The sequence below is a fragment of the Bombina bombina genome, chromosome 8 (assembly GCF_027579735.1).
Source record: "Bombina bombina isolate aBomBom1 chromosome 8, aBomBom1.pri, whole genome shotgun sequence".
Lineage (NCBI taxonomy): Eukaryota > Metazoa > Chordata > Amphibia > Anura > Bombinatoridae > Bombina > Bombina bombina.
The window spans coordinates 249,048,189-249,064,329 of NC_069506.1; the positions used below are offsets into that span (position 1 = coordinate 249,048,189).

The 16,141-nt window shown below is 39.5% G+C and overlaps 1 protein-coding gene across 1 annotated transcript in view; it reads left to right on the forward strand.

Moving 5' to 3' along the window:
* The window catches only part of LOC128638163 (sialoadhesin), a 140,269-nt gene that overhangs the window by 120,246 nt on the left and 3,882 nt on the right, over nucleotides 1–16,141 (forward strand). Inside the window, exon 6 of the mRNA XM_053690027.1 lies at nucleotides 12,709–12,783. Coding sequence (XP_053546002.1) covers nucleotides 12,709–12,783 — 75 coding nt within the window. The remainder of the gene's footprint in view (nucleotides 1–12,708; nucleotides 12,784–16,141) is intronic.

The window sequence follows — 16,141 nt, forward strand, 5'->3', positions numbered from 1 at the left end:
AAAATCCTTAAAACCACATTGAGACTTCAAGGAGGAGAAATAGACTTAATAACAGGTTTGATACGAAACAAAGCCTGAACAAAACAGTGAATATCAGGAAGTTTAGCAATCTTTCTATGAAATAAGACAGAAATAGCAGAGATTTGTCCCTTCAAAGTATTTGCAGACAAACCCTTATCCAAACTATCCTGAAGAAACTGTAAAATCCTAGGAATTCTAAAAGAATGCCAAGAAAATTTATGAGAGGAGCACCATGAAATATAGGTTTTCCAAACCCGATAATAAATCTTCCTTGAAACAGACTTACGAGCCTGTAACATAGTCCCAATCACTGAGTCAGAGAAACCTCTATGACTAAGAACTAATCATTTAATTCCCATACCTTTAAATTTAGAGATTTGAGATCCTGATGGAAAAACGTCCCTTGAGACAGAAGGTCTGGCCTTAAAGGAAGTGGCCAAGGTTGGCAACTAGATATCCAGACAAGATCCGCATACCAAAACCTGTGAGGCCATTCTGGTGCTATCAGAAACACATAAGATTGTTCCATTATGATCTTGGAGATTACCCTTGGAAGAAGAACTAGAGGCGGAAATATGTAAGCAGGTTGGTAAAATCAAGGAATTGCTAAAGCATACACTATCTCCGCCTGAGGATCCTTGGACCTGGAAAGGTATCTTTGAAGTTTCTTGTTCAGATGGGAGGCCATCAGATCTATTTCTGGAAGACCCCACATCAGCACAATCTGATGAAACACATCTGGATGGAGGTCCACTCCTCTGGATGCAAAGTCTGACGACTGAGAAAATCCGCTTCCCAATTGTCTACACCTGGGATATGAATTGCAGAAATTAGTCAAGAGTTGGACTCCGCCCAAGAAAGTATCCAATATACTTCTTTCATTGCTAAAGATCTGTGAGTCCCTCCCTAATGATTGACATATGCCACTGTTGTGATATTGTCTGTCTCAAAACGAATGAAAAGTTCTCTCTTTAATAGAGGCCAAGCCTGAAGAGCTCTGAAGATTGCAGGGAGTTCTAAAATATTAATTTGGTAAACTCGCCTCTTGAGGTTTCCAAACCCCTTGTGCTGTCAGAGACCCCCAGACAGCTCCCCAACCTGAAAGACTTGCATCCGTTGAGATCACAGTCCAGGAAGGATGAACAAAAACATAATTTATGCTTACCTGATAAATTTATTTCTCTTGTAGTGTATCCAGTCCACGGATCATCCATTACTTGTGGGATATTCTCCTTCCCAACAGGAAGTTGCAAGAGGATCACCCACAGCAGAGCTGCTATATAGCTCCTCCCCTAACTGTCATATCCAGTCATTCGACCGAAAACAAACAGAGAAAGGAGAAACCATAGGGTGCAGTGGTGACTGTAGTTTAATTAAAATTTAGACCTGCCTTAAAAGGACAGGGCGGGCCGTGGACTGGATACACTACAAGAGAAATAAATTTATCAGGTAAGCATAAATTATGTTTTCTCTTGTTAAGTGTATCCAGTCCACGGATCATCCATTACTTGTGGGATACCAATACCAAAGCTAAAGTACACGGATGATGGGAGGGACAAGGCAGGATTAAGCGGAAGGAACCACTGCCTGAAGAACCTTTCTCCCAAACACAGCCTCCGAAGAAGCAAAAGTATCAAATTTGTAAAATTTTGAAAAAGTGTGAAGCAAAGACCAAGTCGCAGCCTTGCAAATCTGTTCAACAGAGGCCTCATTTTTGAAGGCCCAGGTGGAAGCCACAGCTCTAGTAGAATGAGCTGTAATCCTTTCAGGGGGCTGCTGTCCAGCAGTCTCATAGGCTAGGCTTATTACGCTCCGAAGCCAAAAGGAAAGAGAGGTTGCCAAAGCTTTTTGACCTCTCCTCTGTCCAGAGTAAACGACAAACAGGAAAGATGTTTGACGAAAATCCTTAGTAGCTTGTAAGTAAAACTTCAAGGCACGGACTACGTCCAGATTATGTAAAAGACGTTCCTTCTTTGAAGAAGGATTAGGGCACAACGATGGAACAACAATCTCTTGATTGATATTCTTGTTAGAAACCACCTTAGGTAAAAACCCAGGTTTGGTACGCAGAACTACCTTATCTGCATGAAAAATCAGATAGGGAGAATCACATTGTAAGGCAGATAGCTCAGAGACTCTCCGAGCCGAGGAAATAGCCATCAAAAACAGAACTTTCCAAGATAAAAGTTTAATATCAATGGAATGAAGGGGTTCAAACGGAACTCCTTGAAGAACCTTAAGAACCAAGTTTAAGCTCCACGGGGGAGCAACAGGTTTAAACACAGGCTTAATTCTAACCAAAGCCTGGAAAAATGCCTGGACGTCTGGAACCTCTGCCAGACGCTTGTGCAAAAGAATAGACAGAGCAGAAATCTGTCCCTTTAAGGAACTAGCTGATAATCCTTTGTCCAAGCCCTCTTGGAGAAAAGACAATATTCTAGGAATCCTAACTTTACTCCATGAGTAAGTCTTGGATTCACACCAATAAAGATATTTACTCCATATCTTGTGGTAGATTTTCCTGGTAACAGGCTTTAGTGCCTGTATTAAAGTATCAATGACTGACTCGGAGAAGCCATGCTTTGATAGAATCAAGCGTTCAATCTCCATGCAGTCAGTCTCAGAGAAATTAGATTTGGATGATTGAAAGGACCTTGTATCAGAAGGTCCTGTCTTAGAGGCAGAGTCCATGGTGGAAAGGATGACATGTCCACTAGGTCTGCATACCAAGTCCTGCGTGGCCCCGCAGGTGCTATCAGAATCACCGATGCTCTCTCCTGTTTGATTTTGGCAATCAGTCGAGGGAGCAGAGGAAACGGTGGAAACACATAAGCCAGGTTGAAGAACCAAGGCGCTGCTAGCGCATCTATCAGCGTCGCTTCTGGGTCCCTGGACCTGGATCTGTAACAAGGAAGCTTGGCGTTCTGGCGAGACGCCATGAGATCCAACTCTGGTTTGCCCCAACGATGAATCAACTGAGCAAACACCTCCGGATGGAGTTCCCACTCCCCCGGATGGAAAGTCTGACGACTTAGAAAATCCGCCTCCCAGTTCTCCACGCCTGGGATATGGATTGCTGACAGGTGGCAAGAGTGGTACTCTGCCCAGCGAATTATTTTTGAGACTTCTAACATCGCTAGGGAACTCCTGGTTCCCCCTTGATGGTTGATGTAAGCCACAGTCGTGATGTTGTCCGACTGAAATCTGATGAACCTCAGTGTTGCTAACTGAGGCCAAGCCAGAAGAGCATTGAATATCGCTCTTAACTCCAGAATATTTATTTAATCCCCATTCCACTGACTCAGCATGCATAATTGCAGCGGTCTGAGATGAAGGCACGCAAATGGCACTATGTCCATTGCCGCTACCATTAAGCCGATTACCTCCATACACTGAGCTACCGAAGGGCACGGAATGGAGTGAAGAACACAGCAAGCATTTAGAAGTTTTGATAACCTGGACTCCGTCAGGTAAATTTTCATTTCTACAGAATCTATAAGAGTCCCTAAGAAGGAGACTCTTGTGAGTGGGGATAGAGAACTCTGTTCCTCGTTCACTTTCCACCCGTGCGACCTCAGAAATGCCAGAACTATCTCTGTATGAGACTTGGCAACTTGAAAGCTTGACGCCTGTATCAGGATGTCGTCTAGATACGGAGCCACCGCTATGCCTCGCGGTCTTAGAACCGCCAGAAGTGAGCCCAGAACCTTTGTAAAGATTCTCGGGGCTGTAGCCAACCCGAAGGGAAGAGCTACAAATTGGTAATGCCTGTCTAGAAAGGCAAACCTTAGAAACCGATGATGATCTTTGTGAATCGGTATGTGAAGGTAGGCATCCTTTAAGTCCACTGTGGTCATGTACTGACCTTCTTGGATCATGGGTAGGATGGTCCGAATAGTTTCCATTTTGAAAGATGGAACTCTGAGGAATTTGTTTAAGATCTTTAGATCCAAAATTGGTCTGAAGGTTCCCTCTTTTTTGGGAACCACAAACAGATTTGAATAAAAACCCTGTCCTTGTTCCGTCCGCGGAACTGGATGGATCACTCCCATAACTAGGAGGTCTTGCACACAGCGTAGGAATGCATCTTTCTTTATCTGATTTGCAGATAGCCTTGAAAGATGAAATCTCCCTTGTGGAGGGGAAGCCTTGAAGTCCAGAAGATATCCCTGAGATATGATCTCCAATGCCCAGGGATCCTGAACATCTCTTGCCCACGCCTGGGCGAAGAGAGAAAGTCTGCCCCCTACTAGATCCGTCGCCGGATAGGGGGCCGTTCCTTCATGCTGTCTTAGAGGCAGCAGCAGGCTTTCTGGCCTGCTTGCCTTTGTTCCAGGACTGGTTAGGTTTCCAGGCCTGCTTAGATTGAGCAAAAGTTCCCTCTTGTTTTGAAGCGGAGGAAGTTGATGCTGCACCTGCCTTGAAATTCCGAAAGGCACGAAAGGTAGACTGTTTGGCCTTTGCTTTGGCCCTGTCCTGAGGAAGGGTGTGACCCTTACCTCCAGTAATGTCAGCAATAATTTCCTTCAAACCAGGCCCGAATAAGGTCTGCCCCTTGAAAGGAATGTTGAGTAATTTAGACTTCGAAGTCACGTCAGCTGACCAGGATTTAAGCCATAGCGCCCTACGCGCTTGGATGGCGAATCCGGAATTCTTAGCCGTTAGTTTAGTCAAATGAACAATGGCATCAGAAACAAATGAGTTAGCTAGCTTAAGTGTTCTAAGCTTGTCAATAATTTCAGTCAATGGAGCTGAATGGATGGCCTCTTCCAGGGCCTCAAACCAGAATGCCGCCGCGGCCGTGACAGGCGCAATGCATGCAAGGGGCTGTAAAATAAAACCTTGTTGAATAAACATTTTCTTAAGGTAACCCTCCAATTTTTTATCCATTAGATCTGAAAAAGCACAACTGTCCTCAACCGGGATAGTAGTACGCTTTGCTAAAGTAGAAACTGCTCCCTCCACCTTAGGGACCGTCAGCCATAAGTCCCGTGTAGTGGCGTCTATTGGAAACATTTTTCTAAATATAGGAGGTGGGGAAAAAGGCACCCCCGGTCTATCCCACTCCTTGCTAATAATTTCTGTAAGCCTTTTAGGTATAGGAAAAACATCAGTACACACCGGTACCGCATAGTATTTATCCAGCCTACACAATTTCTCTGGTACTGCAACTGTGTTACAGTCATTCAGAGCAGCTAATACCTCCCCAAGCAACACACGAGGTTCTCAAGCTTAAATTTAAAATTAGAAATCTCTGAATCAGGTTTCCCCGAATCAGAGATGTCACCCACAGACTGAAGCTCTCCGTCCTCATGATCTGCATATTGTGACGCAGTATCAGACATGGCCCTTACAGCATCTGCGCGCTCTGTATTTCTCCTAACCCCAGAGCAATCGCGCTTGCCTCTTAATTCAGGCAACCTGGATAATACCTCTGACAGGGTATTATTCATGATTGCAGCCATGTCCTGCAAGGTAATCGCTATGGGCGTCCCTGATGTAATTGGCGCCATATTAGCGTGCATCCCCTGAGCGGGAGGCGAAGGGTCTGACACGTGGGGAGAGTTAGTCGGCATAACTTCCCCCTCGTCAGAATCTTCTGGTGATATTTCTTTTATAGTTAAAGACTGATCTTTACTGTTTAAGGTGAAATCAATACATTTAGTACACATTCTCCTATGGGGCTCCACAATGGCTTTCAAACATAATGAACAAGTAGTTTCCTCTGTGTCAGACATGTTTAAACAGACTAGCAATGAGACTAGCAAGCTTGGAAAACACTTTAAACAAGTTTACAAGCAATATAAAAAATGTTACTGCACCTTTAAGAAACACAAATTTTGTAAAAATTTGAAATAACAGTGAAAAAAGGCAGTTACACTAACAAAATTTTTACAGTGTATGTAACAAGTTAGCAGAGCATTGCACCCACTTGCAAATGGATGATTAACCCCTTAATACCCAAAACTGAATAATAAAAGACAAAAACGTTTTTTTTTTTTTTTTTTTTCAAACAGTCACAACAACTGCCACAGCTCTACTGTGGCTTTTTACCTCCCTCAAAAACGACTGTTAAGCCTTTTGAGCCCTCCAGAGATGTCCTGGATCATGCAGGAAGAAGCTGAATGTCTCTGTCAGTATTTTTATCTGCACAGAAAAACACTAAAATAGGCCCTTCCCACTCATATTGCAACAGTGGAAAGCCTAAGGAAACTGTTACTAGGCAAAAATCAAACCAGCCATGTGGAAAAAAACTAGGCCCCAATAAGTTTTATCACCAAACATATATAAAAAACGATTAAACATGCCAGCAAACGTTTTAAAATACACTTTTATAAGAGTATGTATCTCTATTAATAAGCCTGATACCAGTCGCTATAACTGCATTTAAGGCTTTACTTACATTAGTTCAGTATCAGCAGCATTTTCTAGCAAATTCCATCCCTAGAAAAATATTAACTGCACATACCTTATTGCAGGAAAACCTGCACGCCATTCCCTCTCTGAAGTTACCTCACTCCTCAGAATATGTGAGAACAGCCATGGATCTTAGTTACTTCTGCTAAGATCATAGAAAACGCAGGCAGATTCTTCTTCTAAATACTGCCTGAGATAAACAGTACACTCCGGCACCATTTAAAAATAACAAACTTTTGATTGAAGAATAAACTAAGTATAAAACACCACACTCCTCTTACGACCTCCATCTTGGTTGAGGCTTGCAAGAGAATGACTGGGTATGACAGTTAGGGGAGGAGCTATATAGCAGCTCTGCTGTGGGTGATCCTCTTGCAACTTCCTGTTGGGAAGGAGAATATCCCACAAGTAATGGATGATCCGTGGACTGGATACACTTAACAAGAGAAAGAGGCCCCTCGAACAATACGGTGATGGTCCAAACACCAAGACAGAGAGAGTTGAATGTTGGGATTTAAGAATATCAGTTATATCTGAGTATAATCCCTGCACCATTGATTCAGCATGCAAAGCTGCGGAGGTCTCATATAAAAAACGAGCAAAGGGGATTGCGTCTGATGCTGCAGTCATAAGACCTAAAACTTCCATGCCCATAGCCACTGAAGGGAATGATCAAGACTGAAGATTTAGACAAGCTAAAACTAATTTCATTCGCCTCTTGTCTGAATCTATCTGGAAACCTAAAAAGGTGACCTGTGTTTGAGGAATCAAGAAACTCTTTTGTAAATTGATCCTCCAACTATGTCTTTGAAGAAACAACACTAGTTGTTTAGTGTGCGATTCTGCTAAATGAAAAGACTGAGCTAGTACCAAGATATCGTCCAAATAAGGAAACACTGCAATACCCTGCTCTCTGATTACAGATAGACGGGCACCGAGTACCTTTGAGAAGATTCTTGGAGCTGTCGCTAGGCTTCCTAAGTGTTTGTTTGTTCTCTATTCTGACGAAAGGAATGAAAACGATTAGGAGCTTTAAATTTTCCCTTAGATTTTTTATCTTGAGGTAGAAAGACTCCCTTCCCCCCAGTGATAGTTAAAATAATAGAATCCGATTGAGAACCAAATAAATTCTTACTCTGGAAAGATAGAGATAGTAAAATAGATTTAGACACCATGGGGCCTATTTATCAAGCTCCGTATGGAGCTTGATGCCCCGTCTAAAGATCACTGCCCCATAACCTGTCCGCCTGCTCTGAGGCGGCGGACAGACATCTTCGGAAATCAACCCGATCCAATAAGATTGGGTTGATTGATGCCCTCTGCTAGTGGCCGAATGGCCGCAAATCTGCAGGGGGCGGTATTGCACCAGCAGTTCACAAGAACTGCTGGTGCAATGCTAAATGCCAACAGCATATGCTGTCGGCATTTATCGATGTGCAGCGGACATGATCCTCAATATCGGATCATGTCCACTTGCATCATGATAAATAGGCCTCCATTTCAGCATTCCAAGATTTAAGCCATAAAGCTCTTCTAGCTAAAATAGCTAAAGACATAGATTTAACATCAATCTTAATAACATCAAATATAGCATCACAAATGAAATGATTAGCATGTTTAAGCAGAAGAACAATGCTAGACAAATCAGGATCATCTACCTGATGAGATAAACTTTCCAACCAAAAAGTTGAAGCAGCAGCCACATCAGCCATAGAGATGGCAGATCTAAGAATACAGTATAGCCAGAATGTAAATAAGCTTTTCTGAGATAAGATTCAATCTTCCTGTCTAAATGATCCTTAAAAGAAGTAGTATCTTCAATAAGGATAGTAGTACATCTGACAAGAGTGGAAATAGCCCCATCAACTCTAGGGATTTTTTCCTAAAACTCTAAATTAGCCACAGGTAAAGGATACAACTTCTTAAACCTAGAAGAAGGATTAAATGAAGAAACAGGCTTAGACCATTCTTTAGTAATCATATCAGAGATAGCATCTGGAATAGGAAAAACCTCAGGAGCAACCTTTGGAGGTTTAAAAACAGAATTTAAACGTTTACTGGCTTTGTTATCAACAGGACTAGACTCTTCAATACCCAAAGTAACCAAAACTTCCTTCAACAAAGAATGAATACAATCATTCTTAAACATATAGGAAGATTTATCAATTTCAGAGTCTGATTCAGGATTCTCTGAACCATAGAGATCCTCATCAGCAGAGGATACTTCAGTATGTTGTTGGTCAATACAAATTTGTCAATGAAAAATGACATTTTGTGTGCTAGCAAGCCTAGTTTGCCCACGAATATTTGGAAAACAAAGTCAAATTAGAAGAACTGGAACGCCAGGTAAGAAAAATAATGTTCCCAAACATAATTTCCATACTGAAACTGATAGTCTGCAAAAAAGGGAAATATACATAGACCTGACTCATGGCAAATATAAGCAAATACATATATTTAAAACTTTATAATATAATATAAAGCGTCTAACATTTCTGAGAGTGTCTTAAAAAAATGATACATACTTACCAGAAGACACCCATCCACGTATAGCAGACAGCCAAAGCAGTACTGAAAAATATCAGCAGAGGAAATTGTATAAGAGTATAACGTTGAAAAGGGAGGCAGGGGATGAATCCCAGCGACCAATTACAGAGAGCCTTTGAATAGATTTCCCATAGGTAAAACCATAAAATCAACAGGCAATACTCCAGTCACATCCCTCTGACAAACACTGTACTCTGAGAGGAATTAGGTTTCAGAATGCTTAGAAACGCATATCACAGAAGAAATCAAGCACAACTTGCTTCACCACCTCCATAGGAGGCAAAGTTTGTAAAACTAAGGTATGAGTGTGGTGGGAGGTGTATTGATAGGCATTTTGAGGTTTGGGAAACTTTGCCCCCTCTTGGTAGGAATGTATACCCCATATGTCACTAGCTCATGGACTTTTGCAACTTACATGAAAGAAATGTAGATGGCATTCTTAAAGAAAACAAAATGTTAGTATAAAGCTGTTTGAGTTCTGAAAAGTCAGGAAATACTCAAATGACCCTTGGGATATGAAATCACTGATTGATATTGAACAGTTGCACAGCTTCATTGTAGACATGTGCACAGGCAAAACATTTGTTTAATTCAAAAGATTAATTTGGATTTTTCAAAAATTACAGCTCAGCCAAATTTTGTCCATTTTTGCATTTGTTTCAGAGAAATAATGGATTCTGATTTGTTAAAGTTATTTCCAATAGAAACAGCAAATACAGACAACTAATATAAACAAAATTATTACACTATAGTATTTGAACAATTAAAAGAACCTATCTTTCAATGTTAACAGAACATACAACTCTCTGATTGAATTTAAGTCAATGACTATCTCACAGAGGCACAGAAGTCACATAACTGCATGTTCCAATAGTTCTAGTCAAAGTGATTAAAATGTCAGAGCCTCCTCAAGTCTCCCACCTCCTTATGCTAGGTTAATGCTTGATTGGACAAACCTTTATGACTAAAATCCAACCTGACCTGCTGTCCCTTACATCAGTCATTAGTAATATTATAACAGGATTGGACAGGTGACGATGGACACATGAATGGTTAGCCCCCCTGTACATCATTACAAAAAAATTAACTGATTTAACCCAAGAATATAACTTCTTCCCCCCTTTCTGCACCTTTTATAGTGGCAAAAGGCATGAATGAATGAGCGAATTGATTCCGTCAAGTAATCATTCATTCTTAATCCCATTAGTCCAACAATGTGTTTGGCTGTTTGTGTACTGGACGACTCTACAAATCAGCAAAATTTAAATCAATTTACATTCCTCCAAAGCCTGATTGCACATCTCTTATAATTATTTTAAATTAAATATTTTTCGTTTTATACATATTTTTCATTTTATATATTTTATATTATACATCAATTTATTTTTTTAAAATTAATTTACATCTATAGATCAAAACATAATTTAAGTATGCCACCAAATATTCAAAGTGTAAAAGATGCATTAAATTAACAAGTCATATTTCTTCTAAAAGTATTTTGGAAACAATAATATATTTACAGTGTGTAAAGTAATCAATAAAGGTTAATACATCACAAAAACACATAAGATTACAGAAATTCTGAATGTTTACGGGCGCGCGATAAATAACCAGCCATTACAAGTGGTCAGATTTCTTGTTAATTTTCTAAAAGTTCCCCAATTGGCCCCAAAATAAAGAGTCAATTAGTTTTTTTATGGACAAAAAAAGTAGCACAGAACAGTTTGTAGGGGTTAAATGTGGTGGGTGTGAAAAGTGCCTTTACATTGCGGTCTATAGGAACTGTGTGTTCACAGTAAATATATATTTATATGCTTATATACATATATATTTATGTGTTAATATGTGTATATACACATATTAAGCCATAAATATATATGTATATAATCATAAAATACATATATATTTAAATTTGTTTCCCATCACTGCGCTACTTACCCCTTTCACTGCGTTAGTTCTCATGCCATATCTGACAGCATGAGAACAAGGCTCCCATTGGAGCTTATGGAAGCGCGCTCTCTTGAGCTCAAAGCTTCCCTACAATGCGAACGCAAGCTTATGGAAGCGCGCTCTCTTGAGCTCAAAGCTTCCCTACAATGCGAACGCTAATGTTCCAGCGCACATTAGCTTGTGCTGGTATTACTAAGTTGAGTGCAAATATCAGTTTCGCAGAAGCAATATTTTGCACTCAACTTGTAATCTAGCCCTTAAGGTTATATGTTTCATCAATTTGTAAACTAACATCAATTAAATATTTTGACATTATGGAAGTTTGTAGACTGTTTAGGCCATTCAAGATTTCTACAAAAAAGAAATATATGTAATTATTTCTGTTTCCATCGCACGATGACACCGGATAAGGGGACATTGCAGGAAATAACCCTTAACTTTAATAAATCGGATAAGCTTGAAACACATACCACAACACATAACACAATAATTGGATATTATGGAACCAAGTTAAAGGGTATAGAGGCACCTGAATATACTACACCCCCACTAACCTCTGCTCCACAGCAAGAAAAACATCACCCAGACTAACAAGTAGTGCCCCTGTGGACCCTTCATAGAAGGGCTCAGCAAAAGATGCTGCAATGGATAAGCCGTGTAATATAGAAAGGAACAGAGGTTTTCTTGTAAATAACAGAAATCACAATTATGAGTAACTTATTAATGAATTTTCAAAACAAGAAAAAAATGGAAATATGTTTAATGGTTCTTTGACTTTCTACACTGTTCAACTGTTGGGGAAAAAATACAATATTAATGTATAAGTTAACTACCAAAATAAGTAAATAATAGCAAAATGTAAATTAAAAAATGTAAATTAATAATACCCTTGATAAAGGAAACACTAGCCATCAAAATAATAACCAATGGCTCTGGCGGCAGCAGCACCACCTTGTTTTGCTGTTTCTGGGCAAAGTTAATTATTATGTTCTTCATCCAAAGATATCTCCACTTCCAACATGCACCCATGATGGATGGCAATATTATGAAGTAAGCAGTAGATTAAAATGTTATAAGAACCTTTTTCTGGGGTGTACTGCATTATACCCATGGAGTAATCTATGCAGATACACCTCATTTTGAACATTCAGAATGTCCACTCAGTTGCACTTCTGGTACTGAGATGAACCTCTTTATCAATTCTGCCTGTGTTATTTGATTATTTATTTGTATGAGTGACCATTTGTGGCAAGAGTAGGTGGCATCCTCTGTTAAGAAAAAAAATCATAAATAAACAATAATTACATATTACCCTATTTTTTATTGCAAATACAACAAGTATACAATGTCCAAAAGAGAAATACTATAGGCAAATATATACTTTGTAGTACTTACGAGACAGTAAGGCTAAATAGTTGCAAAATAATGCCAAAAGGCAATATTTTCTAGCTAGCTTGGTACTGAATTTAAAAGAAAATATAAATAATACACTCAAAAATGATCAGAATTGATAACTGATCAAATGTTACAATGTGGTAAAATCCTTTAAAATGTTAGTATCCCTAGTAAGATACAAAGCCAAATAAACTTCATCTGTATTGTCTAAATTAAACTTTCAAACATCTTAATGACTTTTGGGCTACCTTTTTAACTTGTTATTTGGTTATATTATTTGTAACTTGAGCTTCCATTTATTACATGTTTTATATTTCTAAATTCATAGGAAATCTATCAATAGTGAACTTATAATACAATTGATTTCTATTTTACCAGGACATGAAGACAATTGATTCTACATATGCTGAACTTCAGAAGCATGATAACTCTAATGAATATGAAGAATTAAAGGTACATTTGAGATAATTTTGAATGAGGTTGTCTTAGAAATTATACTGAAACAGATATAGACATTCTAATCTAAGGTTATCTAACTGCAGTGCTGAGGACACTACCAAGACAGATTTGTAGAATAACTGTAGATAATAAAAGGCTAGATAAAAACAATAAATGAGAAATTAATTGTATGACATGTACTACACTTTAGACATCATGAAAATCTGGACTGCTAGTTGGTCCTGAGGACTAAATATGGAAAATCTTGTCTTATCAAATTACTGTTTGCACAAATAAGAAAAGAATACTACAAATAAGATTTTTTTTTACTTAAAAAAATATGTAAAAGTAAATTGAGCTATTTTGGTTGACATACCTAGTACACATGTGCATTTGGATTCAGACAAAGATCAATATTGCTGTATTCTTTTCCTTTGGTTTATATAAAAAAAAAGAGATCTATTTACCAAATAAAAGTAGGAACAAATTATTGTTGTTTAAAATTTGGGAAAGGCTTCTCTAAAGGTGGGGAAGGATTCAAACATTCAGATTTCTACTATTCAGGTGGAACATATTTCAGAAATTTACACTATTCAATAACTGTATCCAGCAATTTCATGGTTTGATTCACATGTCAGCCAATGTCATTGTTTGATTCACATGTCAGCCAACAAGTATGTAAACTTCACTTTTGTTCGTAGCTAATTCTGGTCCCATAAAAAACAAAACATTAAAAAATGTGCTTTTTTTTGCTGCTGTTAGCTTGTAGCAGTAGCACTAGCTAGTAATTTTACTTATTTTAAGTTAGTGTTCAGCTGCTCCTTTGGTACCATATATCTGTGAATGGAGATCACAAAAAAGAGGGCACCTCCTAGTATAATACTGCAAGTGTGACCAAACAATAACAAATCTTGTAATGGAAATATACTCACAAAATGAGCAGCACCAATGTGCTATATGACACAAGCTCGGATCTCTCAGTTTCCCAGCAAACTGATCCTCAAGAGGATGTAGGGGCTCAGGTGTGCCCAGAGATGGCCCAATAAAGCTCAGGCTTCCATAAAATTCAGCATATTTTTTATTAAAACCAATATTATAAAACCAGTGGGTATGTACATTACATAAAGTGTTAAAAACAAATTTAACAACAGATTTGCAACACGTTTCTCAGCTGTGCTAGCTGTTTAATCAGGCATCAGAGATGAAACAGCTAGCACAGCTGAGAAACGCGTTGTTAAATTTGGAAAAAGAATGCAATGATGACCAAGTGGCCGCCTTGCAAATCTGTTCCATATGAGCATCATTTTTAAAGGCCCAAGAGGAAGCGACAGTCCTAGTGGAGTGAGATGTAATTTTCTCTGGAGGCTGCTGTCCAACTGTCTCATAAGCCAATCAAATAACACTTCTCAACCAGAAGGAAAGAGTAGAAGAAGTGGCCTTCTGACCTCTCCGTTTACCAGAAAATACAACAAAAAGAGCAGAAAATTTACGAAAATCTTTTGTAGCCTGTAAATAGAAATTTAAAGCATGCACAACATCCAGATTGTGCAATAACTGCCCCTTCTTAGAGGAAGGATTAGGACAAAATGACAACAATTTCTTGGTTAATATTGCATTCCAAGACCACCTTAGGTAATAATACTAATTTAGTACAGAGAACCACCTTATCCGCATGAAGAATCAGATAAGGAGAATCACATTGTAGAGCCAAAAGCTCTAAAACTATATGGGCAGAGGAAATTGCCAGCAGAAACAAAACCTTCCAGGACAATAACTCGATATCAGCAGAATTCATAGGCTTATATGGAGCCTGCTGCAGAACTTTAAAAACGAAATTAAGACTTCAAGGAGGAGCAATTGACCTAAACACAGGCCTGATTCTAACCAAAGTTTGGACAAAAGATTGAACATCTGGCAACATTGCCAGATGCTTCTGCAGAAGAATCGACAGAGCTGAAATCTGACCCTTTAGGGTATTGACTGTGAAACCCTTCTCCAGGCCCTCCTGAAGAAAGGACAGAATATGGGGTACTATCACCTGACTCCAAGAAAAAACCCTAGATTTGCACAAATGAAGGTATTTACGACATACCTTATAATAAATTCTGCAAATAACAGGCTTATCTGCCTGAATCATAGTCTCAATAACTTTCAAGAAAAACCTAGTCTGGACAAGATTAAGCATTCAATCTCCAAGCAGTCAGCTTCAGAGAGACTAAGTTTGGATGGAGGAAGGGACCCTGAAGTAGAAGATCCTTTCTCAGAGGCAATTTCCAAAGGGGAAATGATGACATCCTCACTAGGGCTGCAAACCAAGTTCTGCTAGGCCACGCTGGCGCTATTAGAATCTTTGAAGCCTGCTCCTGTTTGATACGAGCTATCACCCAAGGAAGGGCAACCAGAGGAAACAGATACATGAGACCAAAATTCCCATGACACTGCCAGAGCGTCTACCAGAGTTGCTTGAAGATCTCTTGATATTGCTCCATATCTTGGAAGCTTGATGTTTAGATGAGATGCCATCAGATCCAGCTCCAGAACTCCCCACTTGAGGGTTAACATCAAGAAAACTTCTGGATGTAGAGCCCATTCCCCTGGATGAAACGTCTGCCAGCTCAGATAATCTGCTTCCCAGTTGTCCAACCATGGGATATGAATGGCAGAGAGATGACAATTGTGAGACTCTGCCCACTGAAGAATGCAAGTCACCTCCTTCATAGCTAACAAGCTCCGAGTTCCTCCTTGGAGGTTAATATACGCCACCGAAATGATGTCCGATTGAAATCTGATAAACAGGACTAAACTCAGTTGAGGCCAAGCTGATGGAGCATTGCTAATTGCTCTCAATTCTAGGATATTTATAGTGAGGGCAGACTCCTCCTGAGTCTAAAGTCCCTAAACTCTTTGGGACCCCCAAACTGCTCCCCAGCCTAACAGGCTGGCATCCATGGTCAATCACCCAACAAGATCTCAGGAAACAAGTGCCCTGAGACAAATAGTCCTGGGAGATCCACCAAGACAGAGACATCCTTGTGTGAGAGTCTAAAACTATCCTGTGAGAGAGATCAGAATAGTCTCTGTTCCATTGATTGAACATATATAACTGTAGAGGTATCAGATGAAAGCGAGCAAAGGGAATAATGTCCATGGATGCCACCATGAGACCAATTACTTCCATGCATACAGCCACCTATGGACGCACATTGGACTGAGGGAACGACAGGCCTTAAGAAGCTTGAGTTTTCTGACCTCCACTTAAAAAATCTTCATAGATACTGAGTCTATGATTGTTCCCAGAAAACATACCCTGATACTTGGCACCAAGGAACTTTTCCCTAGATTCACCTCCCACCTGTGAGAGCAGAGAATAGCT